Below are 20,568 nucleotides of genomic sequence, written 5' to 3'. Positions count from 1 at the left end.
ATTCAGAAACTCATAAGTTCAAATAGTCACCGTATTGTTTCTAGACATGAATGAATTCGTCGGATCGTTGTCTTTTAAAAACCAGCCAATGTTGTCGAAGAGGTTCGCAGGCATTCGTGGCACCCTGATGTAGCGTTTCTGCAATTATAATCACAGCAGCCCGGGCCAATAGGCAGTAATCCAAAAGATTGGAAGAACGTGTAGACCATGAAAATGGTCCTATACTATTTTTGAATGTGTCGGGGTGGGTGTCAGCGTGTGCACAACGAATACTACACCTGGAATGTGATACACCACTATCGTTCTTGCTAGCAAATCTGAAAGAGCGTTCTAAATAAATTCCATGCACATTTCATGCGTTAAGATTTGCTGGCACAACATATGGCTCCGCCAGAGTCACGTGGGATTCCAACTGCTACTGATGTGTAGTATGAATTGTAGCACCAAGAGTTTTATCCTATCACAAATTTTGTGAGAGGGCATCCGTACTTGGAAGTAAGTAGAGGATATATTGAATAATTTTTGTGAGCTACTGCTCTGAGAACTTCGCGAATTGTTATTTCTTTAATGACTCAAAACTGTAGGATTTTAGGACGTAGCGTATATTCATATGTCATTTTTACGCTTGTTGCGCAGTAACGAATTGAATTCACTCGCAAAATTTCTACAAGTATTAACGATATGAAAGTGAAGTGCGATTTTTCTAGACGTGATCAGAGGAGGAGTAAGTACTAAAATCGTCAAAAAATGAAAAAAAGTAGCTGTTCAGGTAAATACCATTACATTTACTCAAAAAATCGGGGTATAATTTCAAACACATAATTAACGTGTTGGAAATCAAACCTATACACTATTTCTGAAAACGCAGAGACAGCCCCTGTCATGCAAATGACGAAAAGCGTGTGGCATAGTAAATATGAACACTGCATGGCGAAAAAGCAGTTTTGTTTGTGAACGAATTAAGGTACAAAATGGATGGTTTAGACGAACCGGTAGCATCGAGCATCGGGCTTATTATAAACAAAGCAGTTTAGTTAGAGAAGCAAGTGAGAATGTAAGATTGTAAAACCTAAAGACTGTAACGAAATCCAGGAGGATCTGCAGAGGATCGACGATCGGTGCACATACTGGTAGCTGAACCTGAATGTAAATAAATGTAACGTTGTTGTTGTTGTGGTCTTCAGTCCTGCGACTGGTTTGATGCAGCTCTCCATGCTACTCTATCCTGTGCAAGCTTCTTCATCTCCCAGTACCTACTGCACCCTACATCCTTCTGAATCTGCTTAGTGTATTCATCTCTTGTTCTCCCTCTACGATTTTTACCCTCCACGCTGCTCTCCAATACCAAATTGGTGATCCCTTGATGCCTCAGAACATGTCCTACCAATCGATCCCTTCTTCTAGTCAAGTTGTGCCACAAACTTCTCTTCTCCCCAATCCTATTCAATACCTCCTCATTATTTATGTGAGCTACCCATCAAATATTCAGCATTCTTCTGTAGCACCACATTTCGAAAGCTTCTATTCTCTTCTTGTCCAAACTATTTCTCGTCCATGTTTCACTTCCATACATAGCTACACTCCGTACAAATACTTTCAGAAACGACTTCCTGACACTTGAATCTATACTCGATGTTAACAAATTTCTCTTCTTCAGAAAAGCTTTCCTTGCCAGTGCTAGTCAACATTTTATATCCTCTCTACTTCGACTATCGTCAGTTATTTTGCTCCCCAAATAGCAAAACTCCTTTACTACTTTAAGCTTCTCATTTCCTAATCTAATTCGCTCAGCATCACCCGACTTAATTCGACTACATTCCATTATCCTCGTTTTGCTTTTGTTGATGTTTCTGTACAAATTGTAAATAGCCTTTCGCTCTCTGTATTTTACCCCTGCCACCTTCAGAACTTGAAAGAGACTATTCCAATCAACATTGTCGAAAGCTTTCTCTAAGTCTACAACTGCTAGAAAGGTAGGTTTGTCTTTCCTTAATCTAGCTTCTAAGATAAGTCCTAGGGTCAGTACTGCCTCACGTGTTCCGATATTTCTACGGAATCCAAACTGATCTTCCCTGAGGTCGGCTTCTGCTAGTTTTTCCATTCGTCTGTAAAGAATTCGCATTAGTATTTTGCAGCCGTGACTTATTAAACTGATAGTTCGGTAATTTTCACATCTGTCGAACCTGCTTTCTTTGGGATTGGAATTATTATATTCTTCTTGAAGTCTGAGGGTATTTCGCCTGTCTCATACATCTTTCTCACCAGATGGTAGAGTTTTGTAACGTATTACGGATAAATAAGCGAAGAAGTCTACTATTGTTCGGTTAGACTAGTGGTAATGGTACAAATGGCTCTGAGCACTATGGGACTTAACATCTGTGGTCATCAGTCCCCTAGAACTCAGAACTACTTAAACCTAACTAACCTAAGGACATCCCACACATCCATGCCCGAATCAGGATTCGAACCTGCGACCGTAGCGGTCACGCGGTTCCAGACTGAAGCGCCTAGAACCGCACGGCCACACCGGCCGGCAGACAAGTGGGGGAAAAAAAACCCACTGGAAGCAGTGGCTACCGTAGAATAACTAGGAGTAATCATCGAGGTAGACGTAAAGTGGAATGACAGTATGAAACAAATGGTAGAAAAAGCCGAAGCCAGGCAGTGATTCACTCTCGCTTGGCACCACTGAAGTCGCAAATGGCGGTGGTTTGCGGTCAGTGGAATGCATAATAAAGGGCGTTTGTCCTTGAAGTAATTGATTTGTAACAGTTCGTTGTTTCACGGCTGTGCCAACTGCTGCAGATGTAGTACGAAGCACCAGAGCCATGGCCATCCTGCGCCCGTCTTCTTCCGACCGCATATTCTCGTGACCACCGCTCCCAGCAATCATGTACAGTGGCTACATTCCTGGCAAGTCTTTCTGCAATATCCCAGATGGAACATCCATCTTAATGACCTCGTTCAAAGCCAGTGAGTTGTTTAATATGGCGTCTTCGTCGTCTTAAAGGCAGTCTTGACTAACATCAACTCACCACGTCCAATCTCAAAGGTAACTAATGCACACCACCGTTACAGCGTGCGTTTAAAACGAACTTGATATGAATCCTCACAGTGGTGTTACTAGCGACACGCTTATGAGACTGTCTTGAAATTTGAAAGGCATCGACTTCCACATATAGAAACACGACTACCAACTTTCGATCATGTCGCACAACTCCTTCTTGGAGATGCGATTTCTTTTTCCGTCAATGTATTTGACAGAGTTGAAAGAAGCGGGATATCGCAGAACATATATTAGTGCCAACCGGGCATTGATTCACAGATCTATGAATTTGTCGTTTGACACTTGCCCGCTAAGTTAGTCAGGCCCTCCATAATACGACTGCAACATACTTCTTAAGTAATAGCCGGCCGAAGTGGCCGTGCGGTTAAAGGCGCTGCAGTTTGGAACCGCAAGACCACTACGGTCGCAGGTTCGAATCCTGCCTCGAGCATGGATGTTTGTGACGTCCTTAGGTTAGTTAGGTTTAACTAGTTCTAAGTTCTAGGGGACTAATGACCTCAGCAGTTGAGTCCCATAGTGCTCAGAGCCATTTTTTTCTTAAGTAATAGAACCCAGTAAGTTGTCCTCGATGGTGACTGTTGATCGGAGGTGAGGGTATCATTTGAAGTGCCCCAGGGAAGTGTGGTAGGTCCGCTGTTGTTTCCTATCTACATAAATGATCTTTTGGATAGGGTGGATAGCAATGTGCGGCTATTTGCTGATGATGCTGCGGTGTACGGTAAGGTGTCGTCGCTGAGTGACTGTAGGAGGATACAAAATGACTTGGACAGGATTTGTGATTGGTGTAAAGAATGGCAGCTAACTCTAAATATAGATAAACGTAAATTAATGCAGATGAATAGGAAAAAGAATCATACAATGTTTGAATACTCCATTAGTAGTGTAGCGTTTGACACAGTCACGTCGATTAAATATTCGGGCGTAACACTGCAGAGCGATATGAAGTGGGACAAGCATGTAATGGCAGTTGTGGGGAAGGCGGATAGTCGTCTTCGGTTCATTGGTAGAATTTTGGGAAGATGTGGTTCATCTGTAAAGGAGACCGCTTATAAAACACTAAAACGACCTATTCTTGAGTACTGCTCCAGCGTTTGGGATCCCTATCAGGTCGGATTGAGGGAGGGCATAGAAGCAATTCAGAGGCGGGCTGCTAGATTTGTTACTGGTAGGTTTGATCGTCAGGCGAGTGTTACGGAAATGCTTCAGGAACTCGGGTGGGAGTCTCTAGAGGAGAGGGCGCGTTCTTTTCGTGAATCGCTACTGAGGAAATTTAGAGAACCAGCATTTGAGGCTAACTGCAGTACAGTTTTACTGCCGCCAACTTACTTTTCGCGGAAAGACCACAAAGATAAGGTAAGAGAGATTTTTCTTCGTTCTGTTTGGGAGTGGAACAGGGAGAGAAGATGCTAGTTGTGGTACGAGGTACCCTCCGTCACGCACCGTATGGTGGATTGCGGAGTATGTATGTAGATGTAGATATTTATGACTCCAGTCCTTACCGAGTGAGGAGGCGCAGTGATCAAGCCACTAGGCTTGCGTTCCGGAGGACTGTCAAGCTAGATTTAACTTGAAACTTCCTGGCAGATTAAAACTGTGTGCCCGACCGAGACTCGAACTCGGGACCTTTGCCTTTCGCGGGCAAGTGCTCCACCAACTGAGCTACCGAAGCACGATTCACGTCCGGTACTCACAGCTTCACTTCTGCCAGTACCTCGTCTCCTACCTTCCAAACTTTACAGAAGCTCTCGCAGGAGAGCTTCTGTAAAGTTTGGAAGGTAGGAGACGAGGTACTGGCAGAAGTAAAGCTGTGAGTACCGGACGTGAGTCGTGCTTCGGTAGCTCAGTTGGTGAGCACTTGCCCGCGAAAGGCAAAGGTCCTGAGTTCGAGTCTCGGTCGGACACACAGTTTTAATCTGCCAGGAAGTTTCATATCAGCGCACACTCCGCTGCAGAGTGAAAATCTCATTCTAGATTTAACTTACCTGTGCTGTCTCCAGTCGAATACGACGAATATTTAAATGCTTCCTTTGGAAAGAGAAAGTCCGATTTCTTTTCCCACTCTTGCCTATTTCAATTTGTACATTGTTCCTGAAATCTTTGTTGCAGACGGAGAACTCCTTTATAGCCTTACTTCGTCGTCTTCTTAGTGACGGCCGGAGCATCTGTACGTTGCTGTACATCGCGCCCAAGTTTATCACAAAAAGTATCATAAACTAATATAATATCGTATTTCTCGCCTTGAATTACATGGAATATTTTTGGTGCGCAGAAGCTCAAGGCTCTTTATTCTTCATAAAAGAGAAACGATTTCCGTTTCGAAAAGAACATCTCTATGGGTACCTCCCTCGAGCACCAAAATAGGTTTCAACTAAAAGCCATATGACAGTTTACACCCGTGAAGATAACTAAACAGTGGAAAATGCCAAAGAGTCACCAGAATCAACATATTTATTTACTCGTTTTATACTCCATCTTTTACTTGTGTTGCTCATTGTATTCCTCTTAGGCATTCAAAGGAAGATTTTTTTTGAGTCATCATTTTTCTGGATGGGATGAAGCGGCCCGCCACGAGTTCCACTTCTGTGCCAACTTTTTCATCTCAGAGTACCACCTTCAACCTACATCCTCATTTATTTGCTGGATGTATTACAATCTCTGTTTTGCTCTGCAATTTTTACCCTCTATAGCTCCCACGGACGTTATTCCGTGATGTCATAACAAATGACCTACCATCCTGTCCCTTCCTCTTGCCTGTGTTTTCCATATTTTCCTTTCCTCGCTAATCTGCGGAGAACCCCCTCATTCCTCGCCTTATCAGTCCACCTAATTTTCAACGTTCTTCTGTAGCATCACAACTCCAACGCTTCTATCCTCCTCCGTTGTGGTTTTCCCACAGTCAATCTCTCATGCTATACAATGCACTTCTCCAAACTTACATTCTCAGAAATTTCTTCCTCAAAGTAAGACCTATGTTTTACACCAGTAGAATCCAATTGGACAGTAATGCCCTTTTTGCCGGTGGTATTCTGCGTTTTATGTCCTCCTTGCTCCGTCCGTTATGGGCTATATTGCTGCCTAGGTAGTATGCGACAGTATGCTTAATTAATATATTCAAAAACGCCGAGCGTAAAAACGAGATTTTCCGGTGATCATACCTTGGGTCCTGTTGGTGATACAAAAGGCACCGTTGTTTTGGATAGCCCTTGGAATAGCGACCATTTGTATATCCAACATAAAGATTGTCTTAGTGCCACTATGCTACACTACAGGGTCAAAGCATGAATATTACACGCTTCCTTGTGCTTAGGGAACTGCAGGAAATCCAGTTGGTAGAGCACTTTCCCGCGAAAGGCAAAGGTCACGAGTTCGAGTCTCGGTCCGGTACACAGTTTTAATCTGCCAAGAAGTTTCATATCAGCGCACGCTCCGCTACAGAAGGAAAATCTCATTCTGGAAACATTCCCCAGGCTGTGGCTAAGCCATGTCTCCGCAATATCCTTTCTTCCAGGGGTGCTAGTCCTGTAAGGTTCGCAGAAGTTTGGAAGGTAGGAGACGAGGTACTGGTGGAATTAAAGCTGTGAGGGAGGGTCCATGAAGAAATGCAGATGATAAACGGATATTCTTTGGACAAATATAGTATACTAGAACTGACATGTGATCACATTTTCAAGCAATTTGGGTGCATAGATCCTGAGTAATCAGTACCCAGAACAACCAATTCTGGCCGTAATAACGGCCTTGATACGCCTGGGCATTGAGTCAAACAGAGCTTGGATATGGCGTGTACATGTACAGCTGCCCATGCAGCTTCAACACGATACAACACTTCATCAAGAGTAGTGACTGGCGTATTGTGACGAGCCAGTTGCTCGGCCACCATTGACCAGACGTTATCAGTTGGTGAGAGATCTGGAAAATGCGCTGGACAGGGCAGCAGTCGAACATTTCCTGCATCCAGAAAGGCCTGTACAGGACCTGCAACTTGCAGTCGTGCATTATCCTGCTGAAATGTAGGGTTTCGCAGGGATCGAATGAAGGGTAGAGCCACTGGTCGTAACACATCTATAATGTAACGTCCACTGTTCAAAGTGCCGTTAATGTGAACAAGAGGTGACCGGGACGTGTAACCAACGGCACCCCATACCATCACGTCGGGTGATACGCCAGTATGGAGGTGACGAACACACACTTTCAATGTGCGTTCACCGCGATGTCGCCAAACACGGATGCGACCATCATGATGCTGTAAACAGAACCTGGGTTCATCCGAAAAAAAATGACGTTTCGCCATTCGTGCACCCAGGTTTGTCGTTGAGTACACCACCGCAGGCGCTCCTGACTGTGATGCAGCGTCTAGGGTAACCGCAGCCACGGTCTCCGAGCTGATAGTCCATGCTGCTGCAAACGTCGTCGAACTGTTCGTGCAGATGGTTGTTGTCTTGCAAACGTCCCCATCTGTTGACTCAGGGATAGAGACGTGGCTGCACGATCCGTTACAGCCATGCGGATAAGATGCCTGTCATCTCGACTTCTAGCGATACGAGGCCGTTGGGATCCAGCACGGCGTTCCGTGTTACCCTCCTGAACCCACCGATTCCATATTATGCTAAAAGTCAGTGGATCTCGACCAACGCGAACAGGACTGTCGCGATACGATAAACCGCTATCGCGTTGGGCTACAATCCGACCTTTATCGAAGTCTGAAACGTGATGGTACGCATTTCCCCTCCTTACACGATGCATCACAACAACGTTTCACCAGGCAACGCCGGTCAACTGCAGTTTGTGTATGAGAAATCGGTTGGAAACTTTCCTCATGGCAGACCGTTGTAGGTGTCGTCACTGGCGCCAACCTTGTGTGAATGCTCTGAAAAACTAATCATTTGCATATCACAGCATGTTCTTCCTGTCGGTTAAATTTCGCGTCTGTAGCACGTCACCTTCGTGGTGTAGCAATTTTTATGGTCAGTAGTGTAGTCAATTAGATATACTTATTATGAGCACGTCTTTTCTCCTCTTTTGGTGTAGAAATTTGAATTCTTTTTTTTTTTTTTTTTTTTTTTTTTTTTTGGGCTTCGCGTCCCTACTTTCGTAATTTCCAAACCATGTTAGTCTTTAGCATTTTGGCGGCATGTTCCGTTGTCTTCTCCGCCGGAATGACAAATCCTTCTGCCTCCCATCGTCAACAAATTTAACCACTGTAACCACAAGCCGTCGCGTCTGCCCACGAAGGCATTTTATGCCCACACGTTCCATGCTTGCACTGCGACGTAGCAAGATGCGCTGCTTTAATACGAGTGTGGCTGTATCTAGTCACGTGACTAACTTAGTTGCTGCTACGGCCGCATTACCACTTCACCTTGTCTGGTAAAACTCCCTTATTGTTCACATTATTTTGTTGTCTCTTTACATTTGTCTTGTAGGTTTAGCTAGTGTTGTAACCAACTGGCTAATCAACTTCTCTCATCCATTTGTTTCAGCCCCCGAACTGAAGACATGCAAACAGACAGACCCTCAATACAACGACTGCTTGAAAAATGCTTTGCAGGGGGCATTACCCTCGCTATCTAAAGGTAAGTTCCGCACTTGGTTTAATACTACGAGCAAGTTGACAGACATAATCTTGTCGAGATTTATCGCAATAGGACTACTTTATTTTTAAAGACAACACCAAATGTATGACAACCTAAGCCAAGAACACCTGCTTTAACTACTCCACAAATATTGCGAACGCGAAAGTGCTATTAATGTGCGGTTTTCACAGAATGGATTGGAAGTCAGGGGCTCGTTTTGTTAGCCGACCAACAGATGTAATAATACTCAGAAAGTGTACTACTTGTGCAAACATACACTTTTCTAAACGGAAGAATCTCTATTGACATTAACAAATTAAATCACAGTACAATAGAATATCAGTTGAATTGTGTTTGCTGTAGGATTCTGTCGTCACTTGATTAAGAGATATCGTATTTTGAAAAGTTCCTGGTATGGTTGGGAGCAGGATACAGGGGCTGCTGGAGTGGAAGGCTGAGCAACAAACTGAGGATAGAAGATAAAATTTAATTTATTACGCAATAAAATTCATGCAAGCTACTGGTAACAACATATTGCAATAAAACTTGTTCAATTTAAATGTACAAGTTATCTAACATCAAACAATCTGCAAATATGAGATTTAAACTTTCCTAAAATTTTAATGCTTGTAAAATGTTATTACGAAACACAGAAAATTACCAAACTGGTACTGTATTTAAGCGTTACATAACCTAATGGGCACAATGGCTTACAGGAAATAATATCACAGACGTATAGCAATATCTGCCCACTACAGCACTGTCTTACGTAACCTTGTGTGCCACAATGATTGACAGAACCACTTATAAAGTTAAATGGTAAATGTTACCCACAATGACGCTTGCGTTATAATCTTACGTAGCACTGTTTTACAAGGCAAGCACATTCAATTCAGACAAGTTAACAAGACAGTGCCTCCATCTGAATTTTCCCAAAGAAATCCATCAATAGTCGTAGGCCAGACGGTGATTCGAAAAGGATTGATAACGAGTTACCGCACTGTTGGCGGTTGGCACTAAACCCCTGGCGTGCGACAGATGTGTGGGCCAGAGACCCCGTTGCAACAGGAGCCGTTAACAACACTACCCACAGAACTCCTTCTAAAACAACACCGTGAAATGACGTCATAGGGGTATCCAAACCAGTTTATCACTCAACAGTAGTGAGTAAGAGAAAAGGAAAAAAAAAAAAAAAAAACCCACACGCGGCACTTACAATTAACATTGAATTATTCCTAGCTGTGGTTAAGATTGCATTAACTTTAAACCAACATTTAAACAGTGGTGTCACAGTAGACTTAAAATTTACTTGACTAGCGTGACAAGTCATAAGTTCAGTAACAAACTGAAATGCAATTTAAAGACACTCAAGTAAGGGTATTGTGAAACACTTCATCAACAATTTAAGCAAACACGCCCACATAGGCACTCCAGTTCATACGTAAATCAACCAGGGCACAAGTCAGTATTTCGACACGCGACGTGGGAACACTCACTGCTCAGCAGCGCAAGCCAGAATACGACAGAAAGAAATCGCCCTGTAACTTCACCAGATGGCTCAAATGGCTCTGAGCACTATGGGACTTAACTTCTGAGGTCATCAGTCCCCTAGAACTTAGAACTACTTAAACCTACCTAACCTAAGGACATCACACACATCCATGCCCGAGGCAGGATTCTAACCTGCGAGCGTAGTGGTCGCGCGGTTCCAGACTGTAGCGCCTAGAACCGCTCGGCCACCCCGGCCGTCCACCAGATGAAGATGCACCAAACTAACAGCTCACCTTTAACAATATCAATCCAAATGCCGCTAATATGGTAATGGCCAGAATAACACCAGCCTGTCGCCACAGCGTGAGGAAGGTTGAACGAGACAATTGACCATCACGGATTGTGATCAAAATGATCACCGGCAGCTGCAACATACGTTTAGTTTGGTATGGAATGACTGCTGCACACGTGCTAGCATTTCCGAGCAGGCAGCACTACAGGCTGAACAGAACGAACGACAGCGCGTCACTGCAGCACCTCCAGTTCCGCTGCTCGGCCGGCCCCAATGGAACTGTCACACCACACCCACACCACTCGCCGACACGACACCCGCGATCTTCCGGCGTCGCTCCGCCCAGGCCCGCTCGTCTCTCTCTCTGCCTGAGACTCAGTTTCGGCTTCTCGCACGGAATCCCAGAGGGCGCACCAACCCGCGCACCGCAAAGCGAATCGAAAGAGATTGAACACACTACACCGGAACAATCAAATCGCAGGAGTACACGGCACAGTTCCCACACCGACGCTTTTACAATATTTGTTACAGCACACACTTAAGAACAGAACTAGTGCATATACTAATTATGCGAATTCTGACCAGTAACGAGACAACTGACCATCACAGATTGTGTTCAAAATGTTCACCGGCAGCTGAAACACACGTTTAGTTTGGTATGGAACGACAGCTGCACACGTGCTAGCATTTCCGAGCAGGCAGAACTACAGGCTGAACAGCCATCATGTTGGTACCAGAGGTTCCTTCTACTCTGCAGAAGCACGTCTTCTAGCATCCGTGGAAGGTGGTCTGTTAGGAGGCTGAGATACTTGTGCGCCTATGAGCTCATGGCTCACTATCCAACACCACACGTTCCATCTGACGAAACCGACAGGGATAGTCAACAGACCAATAGTGCATGTTTCAGTGGTTTGCCTGGACATGATTAGTAAAAGTGGTTTCACCAAGAAAAGAATTGCATGTACATCTGGATTATCCTGTCTTAATGCCCATGTACAGCAGTTGCCACAAATATCATAATCTTTTCCACGGAGCTCTTGATGGAGAGAGATGACATTATAATTTACCATATTTTTAGTTTGGTAATGTCAATAGGGGTTATTCCATTTAAAGACGTGTATGTTTGCGCAACAAATTCACTTTCTAAGTATTACTAAAATCTGTTGATTGGATAACTCGGGCATGGATGTGTGTGATGTCCTTAGGTTAGTTAGGTTTAAGTAGTTCTAAGTTCTAGGGGACTGATGACCACAGCTGTTAAGTCCCATAGTGCTCAGAGTCATTTGATTGGCTAACAATAGGAGACCCTGACTACCACTCCATTCTGTGAAAACCGCGCAACAATAGCGCTTTCCATTTCCGCAATATTTGCCACGCAAGTTTTAGGTGACTCACCCTGGATATGTTTAGCTATAGTACGGAATATGATACTTGTTTCGATTTTGTGATGATTGTTTTTGTTGTAAAATTTTACACCACTAAAACTCCTTTGTTTAATGTTGGGGTGAAGTGCTTTTCAGTTGTGAAAATCCGTATAGTACTCCTAGTTTCTGTACATAAAGTGAGAGAAATTAAATATCCATTACGTATACAAAAAATTGTGATTTAGAAATAATTTTACTGTCATTTTCCTGATTTTTATAAAAATACTGCTCTGAGTTGAAGTACAAGAATTTTCTTCGACTAATGAAATTTCTCTTGAAATGGAAAGACATGTCTCTACTATATACAGAAGTACTATCTACATTCAAAAAAGGTGTTTACATTTAATCAGGAAGATATTGTGATTGCAGTTTATTATAATCTTTGTTGATGTATGTGTCGAAGAGAAAGTAGATAAAGGTTACAAACACGAATAAAGTACAGAGGAAAGAGTTGTAAAGTCCTATGACCTTTCAGCTGAAGGCTGTGAGCAACCGTTCGGTGTAAATGACGACCTTGTTAGCAAGGAATTTTAGGTGAGGAGAAACAGAGACAGAATTTTAGGTCAGTAGACGAGATTAACTGTTAAACAGAAATTCTAGTGGGAAAGAATGATCCAGAAAAAAATGTTTTCTGGAGTCTTGAGCCAAATTTAACACTTCTGTCTCGCAATGGGAGAAATTGATAAGTTTAAAAGAAGTGACTCCTTAATACTTTTTTGTGATGTAGGAAGAACGTTTTCGAAGATGACTGGATCAAAGAACAAGTGAAACATAGGCTGGCATAGACGTGAAAAACTTCTTCGGGTGGAAACATAAGAAAAATTTGTCTTACAATTCAGGACGAAAATTCTGAGCCAGTGCCATTGGACAAGAGAACTGTATGGAAGTGAAATGCTGTTAATGGGAAACTCAGAAAACAACAGATAATAAGCATTTGTAGTGTAGCATACTGAAAATTAATTGTAGAGGTAAAGTGCCATATTACAAAGTATTAGACAGTTTGGACACGGAAAGAAGTGTGCGTGGAGTCCTGTAAGAGAGAGCACACTATTCCTTTGGGAGATGCGATTGTGTATTTGCTGTAACAAGACTTAATTGGTTAGACTTTGCTGCAAATATTATTACGCCTCTTGCTTTATCTATATCGCAACCAACAGTTCCAGGAATTCTGGAAAACGCTCAGAAAATCCGAAAAGGATTACGAAACAGGCCTCATACAGAGCGACTGAAAAGATCGAGTTATCGTACGCTGAGACCATCTTAGAGATTATCCTGGAGATAAATCTCCTGAGGAAAGTTGCAGGAAAACATTTAAAGGTTCTTATACGAAAATATTATAAGACAGCTACGACTCACGGCGAATCATTCGATATAATCATAGACGATCTATGCGATAGTCAGTTGCACCTATGAGATTTGGTTTCGTTGGAGGAAAATACTCCAACTAGCAGTCCCTCTATGTTAACAGTGTGCTTTTATCTGTCCAGGCATCCGAAGCCTAGAGGCACAGCCGATTGACCCGCTCACAATCACGTCGCTCTCCATCTCTGAGGAGAAGGACAAACCAGTGGCCATCAACCTTGACTTCAGCAACTTCCAGATCACAGGCATCTCCAGTGCCATCATCGACTCTTTCGAGTGAGTACAAATTATATGTGTCACATTTAGCTGTTAAGGAGCGAAAGAACCAAAACTGCGCTTCTTCAAGAAAATTATTTTGGCACCTACGGTTCTTAAAGTAATGCACCCCACTTTGGCACTGGATTAAGAAACACTTTGGCCAAATACACAGAATGTGTTATACATGTTCAACTATTACATATTCAGTTATGAACAACTTCTTCTGAAACACTCAAATAATAATTATATCTTTAGAAGACAGAAAAGTGTCCAATTTTTTTAGAAGTATCTGAAACCGATGAAATAATATTTAGACGTATCCTTCTTCATAATGTATTTATATAATTCCTTAAAGATCTATACATTACCTTAAAGTTCGATGTAACAATAGAAGTAAACGGAAGTTGAACAAAAAATAAATCATAATACCGAGATGTTTTACTAAGATAAATTCCACGCTGTTGTCTTAAATGAAAATGTCCCCTATTGAGATCATTAGTCACTGTCATAGAGAATGCTTCTTACAAGGGAACCTCCCCATCGCACCCCCCTCAGATTTAGTTAAAAGTTGGCACAGTGGATAGGCCTTGAAAAACTGAACACAGATCAATCGAGAAAACAGGAAGAAGTTGTGTGGAACTATGAAAAAAAATAAGCAAAATATAGAAACTGAGTAGTCCATGCGCAAGATAAGCAACATGAAGGATAATATGATCCCAAGAGCGCCGTGGTCTCGTGGTTAGCGCGAGCAGCTGTGAAACGGGAGGTCGTTGGTTCAAGTCTTCCCTCGAGTGAAAAGTTTAATTTTTTATTTTCAGACAATTATTATCTGTCCGTCCGTCCGTCCGATGCGAGGTTACTGCGCCGTAGTATTGGGCAAGGTAGAAGAAACTTTTTACCGATTCGCCAAGTGCACAAGTTAGGTGGGTCGACAAAATATTCCTGTCATGTGACGCACATGCCGTCACCAGTGTCGCATAGAATATATCAGGCGTGTTTTCCTGTGGAGGAATCGGTTGACCTATGACCTTGCGATCAAATGTTTTCGGTTCCTATTGGAGAGGCACGTCCTTTCGTCTACTAATCGCACGGTTTTGCGGTGCGGTCGCAAAACACAGGCACTAAACTTATTACAGTGAACAGAGACGTCAATGAACGAACGGACAGATCATAACTTTGCAAAAATAAAGAAAGTAAACTTCTTCATTCGAGGGAAGACTTGAACCAAGAACCTCTCGTTCCGCAGTTGCTCACGCTAACCACCAGACCACGGCACTGCCGGGCTCAGAAAGTCCTTAATGTTGCCTGTCTTACACATGACTACTCAGTTTGTATATTTTGCTTATTTTTTCATAGTTCCACACAACTTCTGTTTTCTCGATTGATCTGTGTTCAGTTTTTCAAGGCCTATCCACTGTGCCAACTTATAACTAAATCTGAGGGGGGTGCGATTGGGGAGGTTCCCTTGTTAGTAACGGTAACAGTACTCTTCTAGCTATAACAGTGAGATTAGGCTTTTTATCACTATTGCATTTGGCAAAGGAAGTTTGCCCATGGATTCAGGGTGTGGTCATGAACTCCATACGTCCGCTCGCCATGCTTTCTAATGTTGCTGCGAATGTGTCATCCGACAACTGGTCTTTGTTGGAAATTTGTAACATCCTCCAAGGCTGCAGACATGTGTAACATCGAGCGACAAAAACCTCTCCAGTGTCATTTTGTTTCAAATGAGAGAGAAAAAGTTATGAAATATATAGGGTGAATCACCTAAGACTTGCATCGCAAATATTGCGGAAACGGAAAGTGCTGTTGATGTGCGGTTTTCATAGATTGGATTGCATTGGATTGACAGTCAAGGGCTCGTATTTTTATCCAATCAATAAATTAAAAATAATAGAAAGTGTATTTGTTGTGCAAACATACACGTCTTTAAACGGAATAAAGCATATTAACACACACACACATTAAAAATATGGTAAATTAGAATGTCAGTGGCGCTTGTTGCCGAAATCTAATGCGAGTCGTTCACGAGAAATCGTATCCTGAAAAGTTTCTACAATGACACTTCCTTGTGTTATTCAATCTGGGTAGTTGCTAGGTGCGATGTTGTTATGTTTGTTTGCTTACTGTATCATTGTGTATTCCTTGTGAGCATTGCGACTAGCTAGTCAGTTTGTGACAGTCGAAGCAACAGGTCTGAGGGAACGATGGGATTTACCAATGCAAAGAAAAAGAAAAAAAACCAACATGCTCATGGTGTTTTAAGGGTGCAGGAAGAATGCAATTCGTTCTTGTACGACGTATGCGGGAAGATATCCCAATAGACGTCAGCCATCTCGGCACTTATTTATCAATCTTTTCAACCAGTTACACGACAGTGGTAGTGTAACAAATAGACAAAGTAATAGAAGGAAACAACTGACAATAGAAGAGGGAGAAATTAAGGTTTTTGCTGCTGTTGCAGTTGATCCACACGTTAGCTCCCACGCAATCGCACGAGGAAGTGGCTTGAGTCAGGCAAATGTCCTGCGCATTCGGCATCGACTTATGTTCCATCCTTACCACATCTCTCTCCATCAAGAGCTCCGTGGAAAATATTATGAGATTTGTGTCAACTTCTGTACATGGTCATTGAGTCAGGATAATCCAGATATACAAATATCTCGTTTCGCGATGAAGCCACTTTCAGTAATCACATCAGCGTCTGTGAGTGTAAACGTGTGGTGTGGGACATTGAACCATGAGTTCATAGGCCCGTTTTTCACTGACCGCTCACAAGTATCGCAGCCTCCTAAAAGACCATGTTCCACAGATGCTAGAAGACGTGTTTCTGCAAACTAGGAGGAACCTGCGGTACCAATGAGATGGCTGTCCAGCCCGTAGTGCTGCCTGCTCGGACATCACCGCTGAAATGCTAACAAGTGTGCAGAAGTCGTTCTATACCAAACTTTGAGCGTGTATCGTAGCTGCCGGTGGTCATTTTGAACACAACCTTTGATAGTCAATTGTATCGTTAGTGGTGAAAATCCTCATAACTATTGTATGCACATGTCTGGCTCTTTAGTGTGTGTTAAAACAGGTAGTGTACAGGTGTCGATGTGGGAAATTTTCAAAATACGATATCTCGTAATCGACTGACAATAGAATCCTACAAAAACACCCCTGACATTCTAATGTACCCCACTTTTTGTTTGTTAATGTCAATAGACATCGTCTCGTCTAGAAAAATGTAAGTGCAGAAAACACACGCTTTCTATGTATTACTATAGTCTAGCGGAAGAGATTCTTCTGCTGAAGGGAAATCACGGATGGGGCTCCACCAGGCTCTATCTTAGTCTACCACTTTTTCTCGTACATGTAAATGACCTTTCGTCTAATATACAATAAAAAGAATTAGCTTTTTCCGGATGACACCAGTGTTGTAATCAGTCCAAACGTATATAAAACAACAAAAGAAATGGTAAATGTAGTCAGAAGTAATGAATGGTTTACTGCAAATGGTCTCAGTCTCAGTTAAAAAAAAAGACGCAACATCTAGAGGTACAACTCCAACGATAACTGTAACACATAGCAGGGAAATAATAACTAGGGTAGAAATTTATGAGTGTCCGTATTGATCAGAATATAAATTTAAAAAAAAACAGTTTGGTACTCCTTAAACAACTTACCTTAGTCATGTTTGTACTTAGAATCATTGGAAATCTTATGGTGAGGCAGAAGTTCAGCATTTCGAATACTGATTCGTAGTGTATTGTTCTGTCATGAAGTTTTTTTGTAAATAATCCACTGCAGTTCAAAAGGAACAGTGATGTACGTAATTACGATAACAGAAAAAAAATGGTATTCATTCTGCACACTAAGGTTGCCTTTACCACAAAAAGGGCTGCACAGAGCTACAACCAAAATTTTTGATGAATTACCCAATGCTATAAACTGTATGAAGACAGCAAGGTTAAATTCGAAAATTAACAAACATTTCCCTTAGAAGAATTTCCTTTTTCGTAATCTGTGAAATGTAACGGGTGATAGTATAGGAATTACTAACCCTCACTCTCTGTCTCTCTCTCTCTCTCTCTCGCACACACAAATGGTCACCATGTAGCCATATTTACAATCGAATCTGTAATATGAATGCAAAATGGCCCGTTCTACATCAATGCGATTGATCGTGCAAATGACCTATGGTGCATAACACTAACCAACTAACTAACTAACTAACTACAAACGTTCACGGATAGAAGGGCTAATGCTTCTTACACGACTCAACGTGCATATCATAACTTTATAAAAGTCGGCCCTCCTCTAACAAGCTGTTTCCGGATTGCAGGATGACGCCTGGCAGTTACGACATGAAGATCAAGGCACACACGACAGGACCGCTGACGCTCACTGGAAAGTACAAGATCGATGGAAAAGTCCTCGTGCTGCCCATTCAGGGAGAGGGCGACTGCAAACTCATTGCGGGTAAGCAACTCGTCATACATATTTCGATAGCTGACAATGGAGAAACTGTGTTAACGGCATAACTTTCTCAAAATACAACATCAGTCAAAGATCGAAATTTGAGAACGTTCTACGTGCCAAAGCTGACGTTTATCAGAAGGATGAAAAACAAAAAGTATCTCTGTTTGTGCGAAACCGATTTTTATCCAAAATATTGAGATGGTACTCTGATACCATTGGATTATGATGCTAACGGCATCATTGAAAATAATAATGTTACATACTAGAAAACCAATACTTCATTAAGAACGTTCTAAGTGCCGTATCAGGAAACTGACCAGTTCTAATTGCCAATTGGAAAGTTAGTACAAGTAGCTAGTCACTGTCAGTAAACATATTTATAATACAAATAGCATCGTTCGTCTATAGATATCTATTCACGTTCATATTACTTTTGTTGTTACCGTTAGTTGTTGTGTGTTTTATTCAACAACTAATGTAAACAACGACGTAATTTTCAGGTAGTAGCCAGGTAAGTGGTAATGTTCCAGGAATAGTTTTGACAACAGTATTAGCACAATATTTATTTACCTTATTCTTCTACGAAAATAACAAGCACACAGTTTCCTGAAAAACATACCTCAACATTTAATCGTAAAAGAATAATTACTGAATTCAATAGCTAAATAAAGTCTGTGAGATTAATAAGAATAACGACTCACAGAATGACGTAAACAACTTTTGATTCTAGACAATGACATACCTCTGGTTCACTGGTACTGATGTAAGCCAATTGAAGCCTTCGAGTAATAATAACATTTATTCAGTATAAATAATGCACAACTCTAAACAAACACAATTAAAAGTGAGAGTTCAGATCGTTGAAACAACACTTTAAACAAGACCTTGAAACATTTATAAGTTACAAGAAAATATTACACGGTCCAGTCAAATTGGGCAACGACCTTGCCGCAGTGGATACGACGGTTCCCGTCAGATCACCGAAGTTAAGCGCTGTCGGGCGTGGCCGGCGCTTGGATGGATGACCATCCGGGCTGCCACGCGCTGTTGCCATTTTTCGAGGTGCACTCAGGCTCGTGATGCCAATTGACGAGCTACTCGACCGAATAGTAGCGGCTACACTCAAAGAAAACCATCGTAACGACCGGGAGAGCGGTGTGCTGACCACAAGCCCCTCCTATCCGCATCCTCATCTGAGGATGACACGGCGGTCGGATGGACCCGATGGGCCTCTTGTGGCCTGAAGACGGAGTGCTTTGAGTGCCAGTGAAATTAACGTGACTACCATCTACGTTCGACGTCAACCTGCAATAACCATGGCAGACGCAGGTGGCAAGACTAGTAGTGCAGGGTATATAAAACGTGTCTGAAATCAGTGCAGTTGTCGTAATGCGGAACCCGAGCAGTTTATCTGATGATCTTTGGCTTTCGGGCCAAGAATAGAAACATTTCCGAAACGACTGAGTTTGTAAAATGTTCGCGTGCCACCATGGTTAAAGTATACCGTACATGGAAAATGGAGCTATCCAAAACCGGCGCCGAGGTAACTGTGGTACATCACAAGCCACAATTGACAGGGGTTAATTACAGCTGCCGAGATGCATACGAGCGAAAAGAAGGACAACTGTTAAGCAACTGACCGTCCAGATTAATCAAGGGGGCCACCGACAGTATCTCCTCAATGACCTCCCAGTGAAGCTTGGTGCTCATATGCCTCCGCACCTGGCTCATGCTCCCATACTGACTGCTTTCGATCGGCGATGAAGGCTGGAATGTACGTCCAATACCGCAACTGGACTTCCAGATAGTGGCGACGGGTGTCCTTTTCAAATGAATCACATTTGAGGCTCCGAAACGTCTGAAAGTAAGCACCTTCCAACAATCGTTGGAAGGGCTATGGTTGGGGAACATTTTCGTGGCGTTCTGTCGGTGATCTCAATGTGGAAGCCACATTGGGTCAACACAAGTATGCATCTATCCTTGAGGACCACGTCCACCCGTGCATGCTGTTTGTTTGTGTGCCACGCACACAGTGTGCGTGCGTGGTTCGATGACCAGTACTCACCAGGCCACCAAACTCCCCGGATTTAGACCCAATCAAGAATCCGCAGGACATCCTCGATCGTGCTGTTCGCACCATGGATCCTCAACCGAGAAACATAGTGCAGCTGGCCAAGGCGTTGGAGTCGGCATAGCTCTACATCCTTGTCGATACTTACCAGAAACACATTGATTCTCTTCCTGTGCGTCTCGCAGTTGTCCGCACTGCAATACTCGACTTCAGATAGGTGGTCACGTTATTGTGACTGGACGGTGTAATAAGAGGTAATTGTCGAAACTTCCTGGCAGATTAAAACTAGGTGCCCGACTGAGACTCGAACTCGGGACCTTTGCCTTTCGCGGGCAAGTGCTCTACCATCTGAGCTACCGAAGCACGACTCACGCCCGGTCCTCACAGCTTCACTTCTGCCAGTATCTCGTCTCCTACCTTCCAAACTTTACAGAAGCTCTCCTGCGAACCTTGCAGAACTAGCACTTCTGAAAGAAAGGATATAGCGGAGACATGGCTTAGCCACAGCCTGGGGGATGTTTCCAGAATGAGATTTTCACTCTGCAGCGGAGTGTGCGCTGAGTACC

The 20,568-nt window shown here is 42.8% G+C and overlaps 1 protein-coding gene across 1 annotated transcript in view; it reads left to right on the top strand.

Moving 5' to 3' along the window:
* LOC126418806 (protein takeout-like) overlaps window positions 1–20,568 on the top strand; it is a 52,682-nt gene that overhangs the window by 21,796 nt on the left and 10,318 nt on the right. Inside the window, exons 2-4 of the mRNA XM_050085743.1 lie at window positions 8,548–8,640; window positions 13,335–13,485; window positions 17,795–17,931. Of these exons, the coding sequence (XP_049941700.1) occupies window positions 8,548–8,640; window positions 13,335–13,485; window positions 17,795–17,931 (381 nt within the window). The remainder of the gene's footprint in view (window positions 1–8,547; window positions 8,641–13,334; window positions 13,486–17,794; window positions 17,932–20,568) is intronic.

Source organism: Schistocerca serialis, chromosome 9, assembly GCF_023864345.2.
Source record: "Schistocerca serialis cubense isolate TAMUIC-IGC-003099 chromosome 9, iqSchSeri2.2, whole genome shotgun sequence".
NCBI lineage: Eukaryota > Metazoa > Arthropoda > Insecta > Orthoptera > Acrididae > Schistocerca > Schistocerca serialis.
Note: the sequence above shows the minus strand (reverse complement) of the source record. Positions and strands in the feature narration are given on the sequence as shown.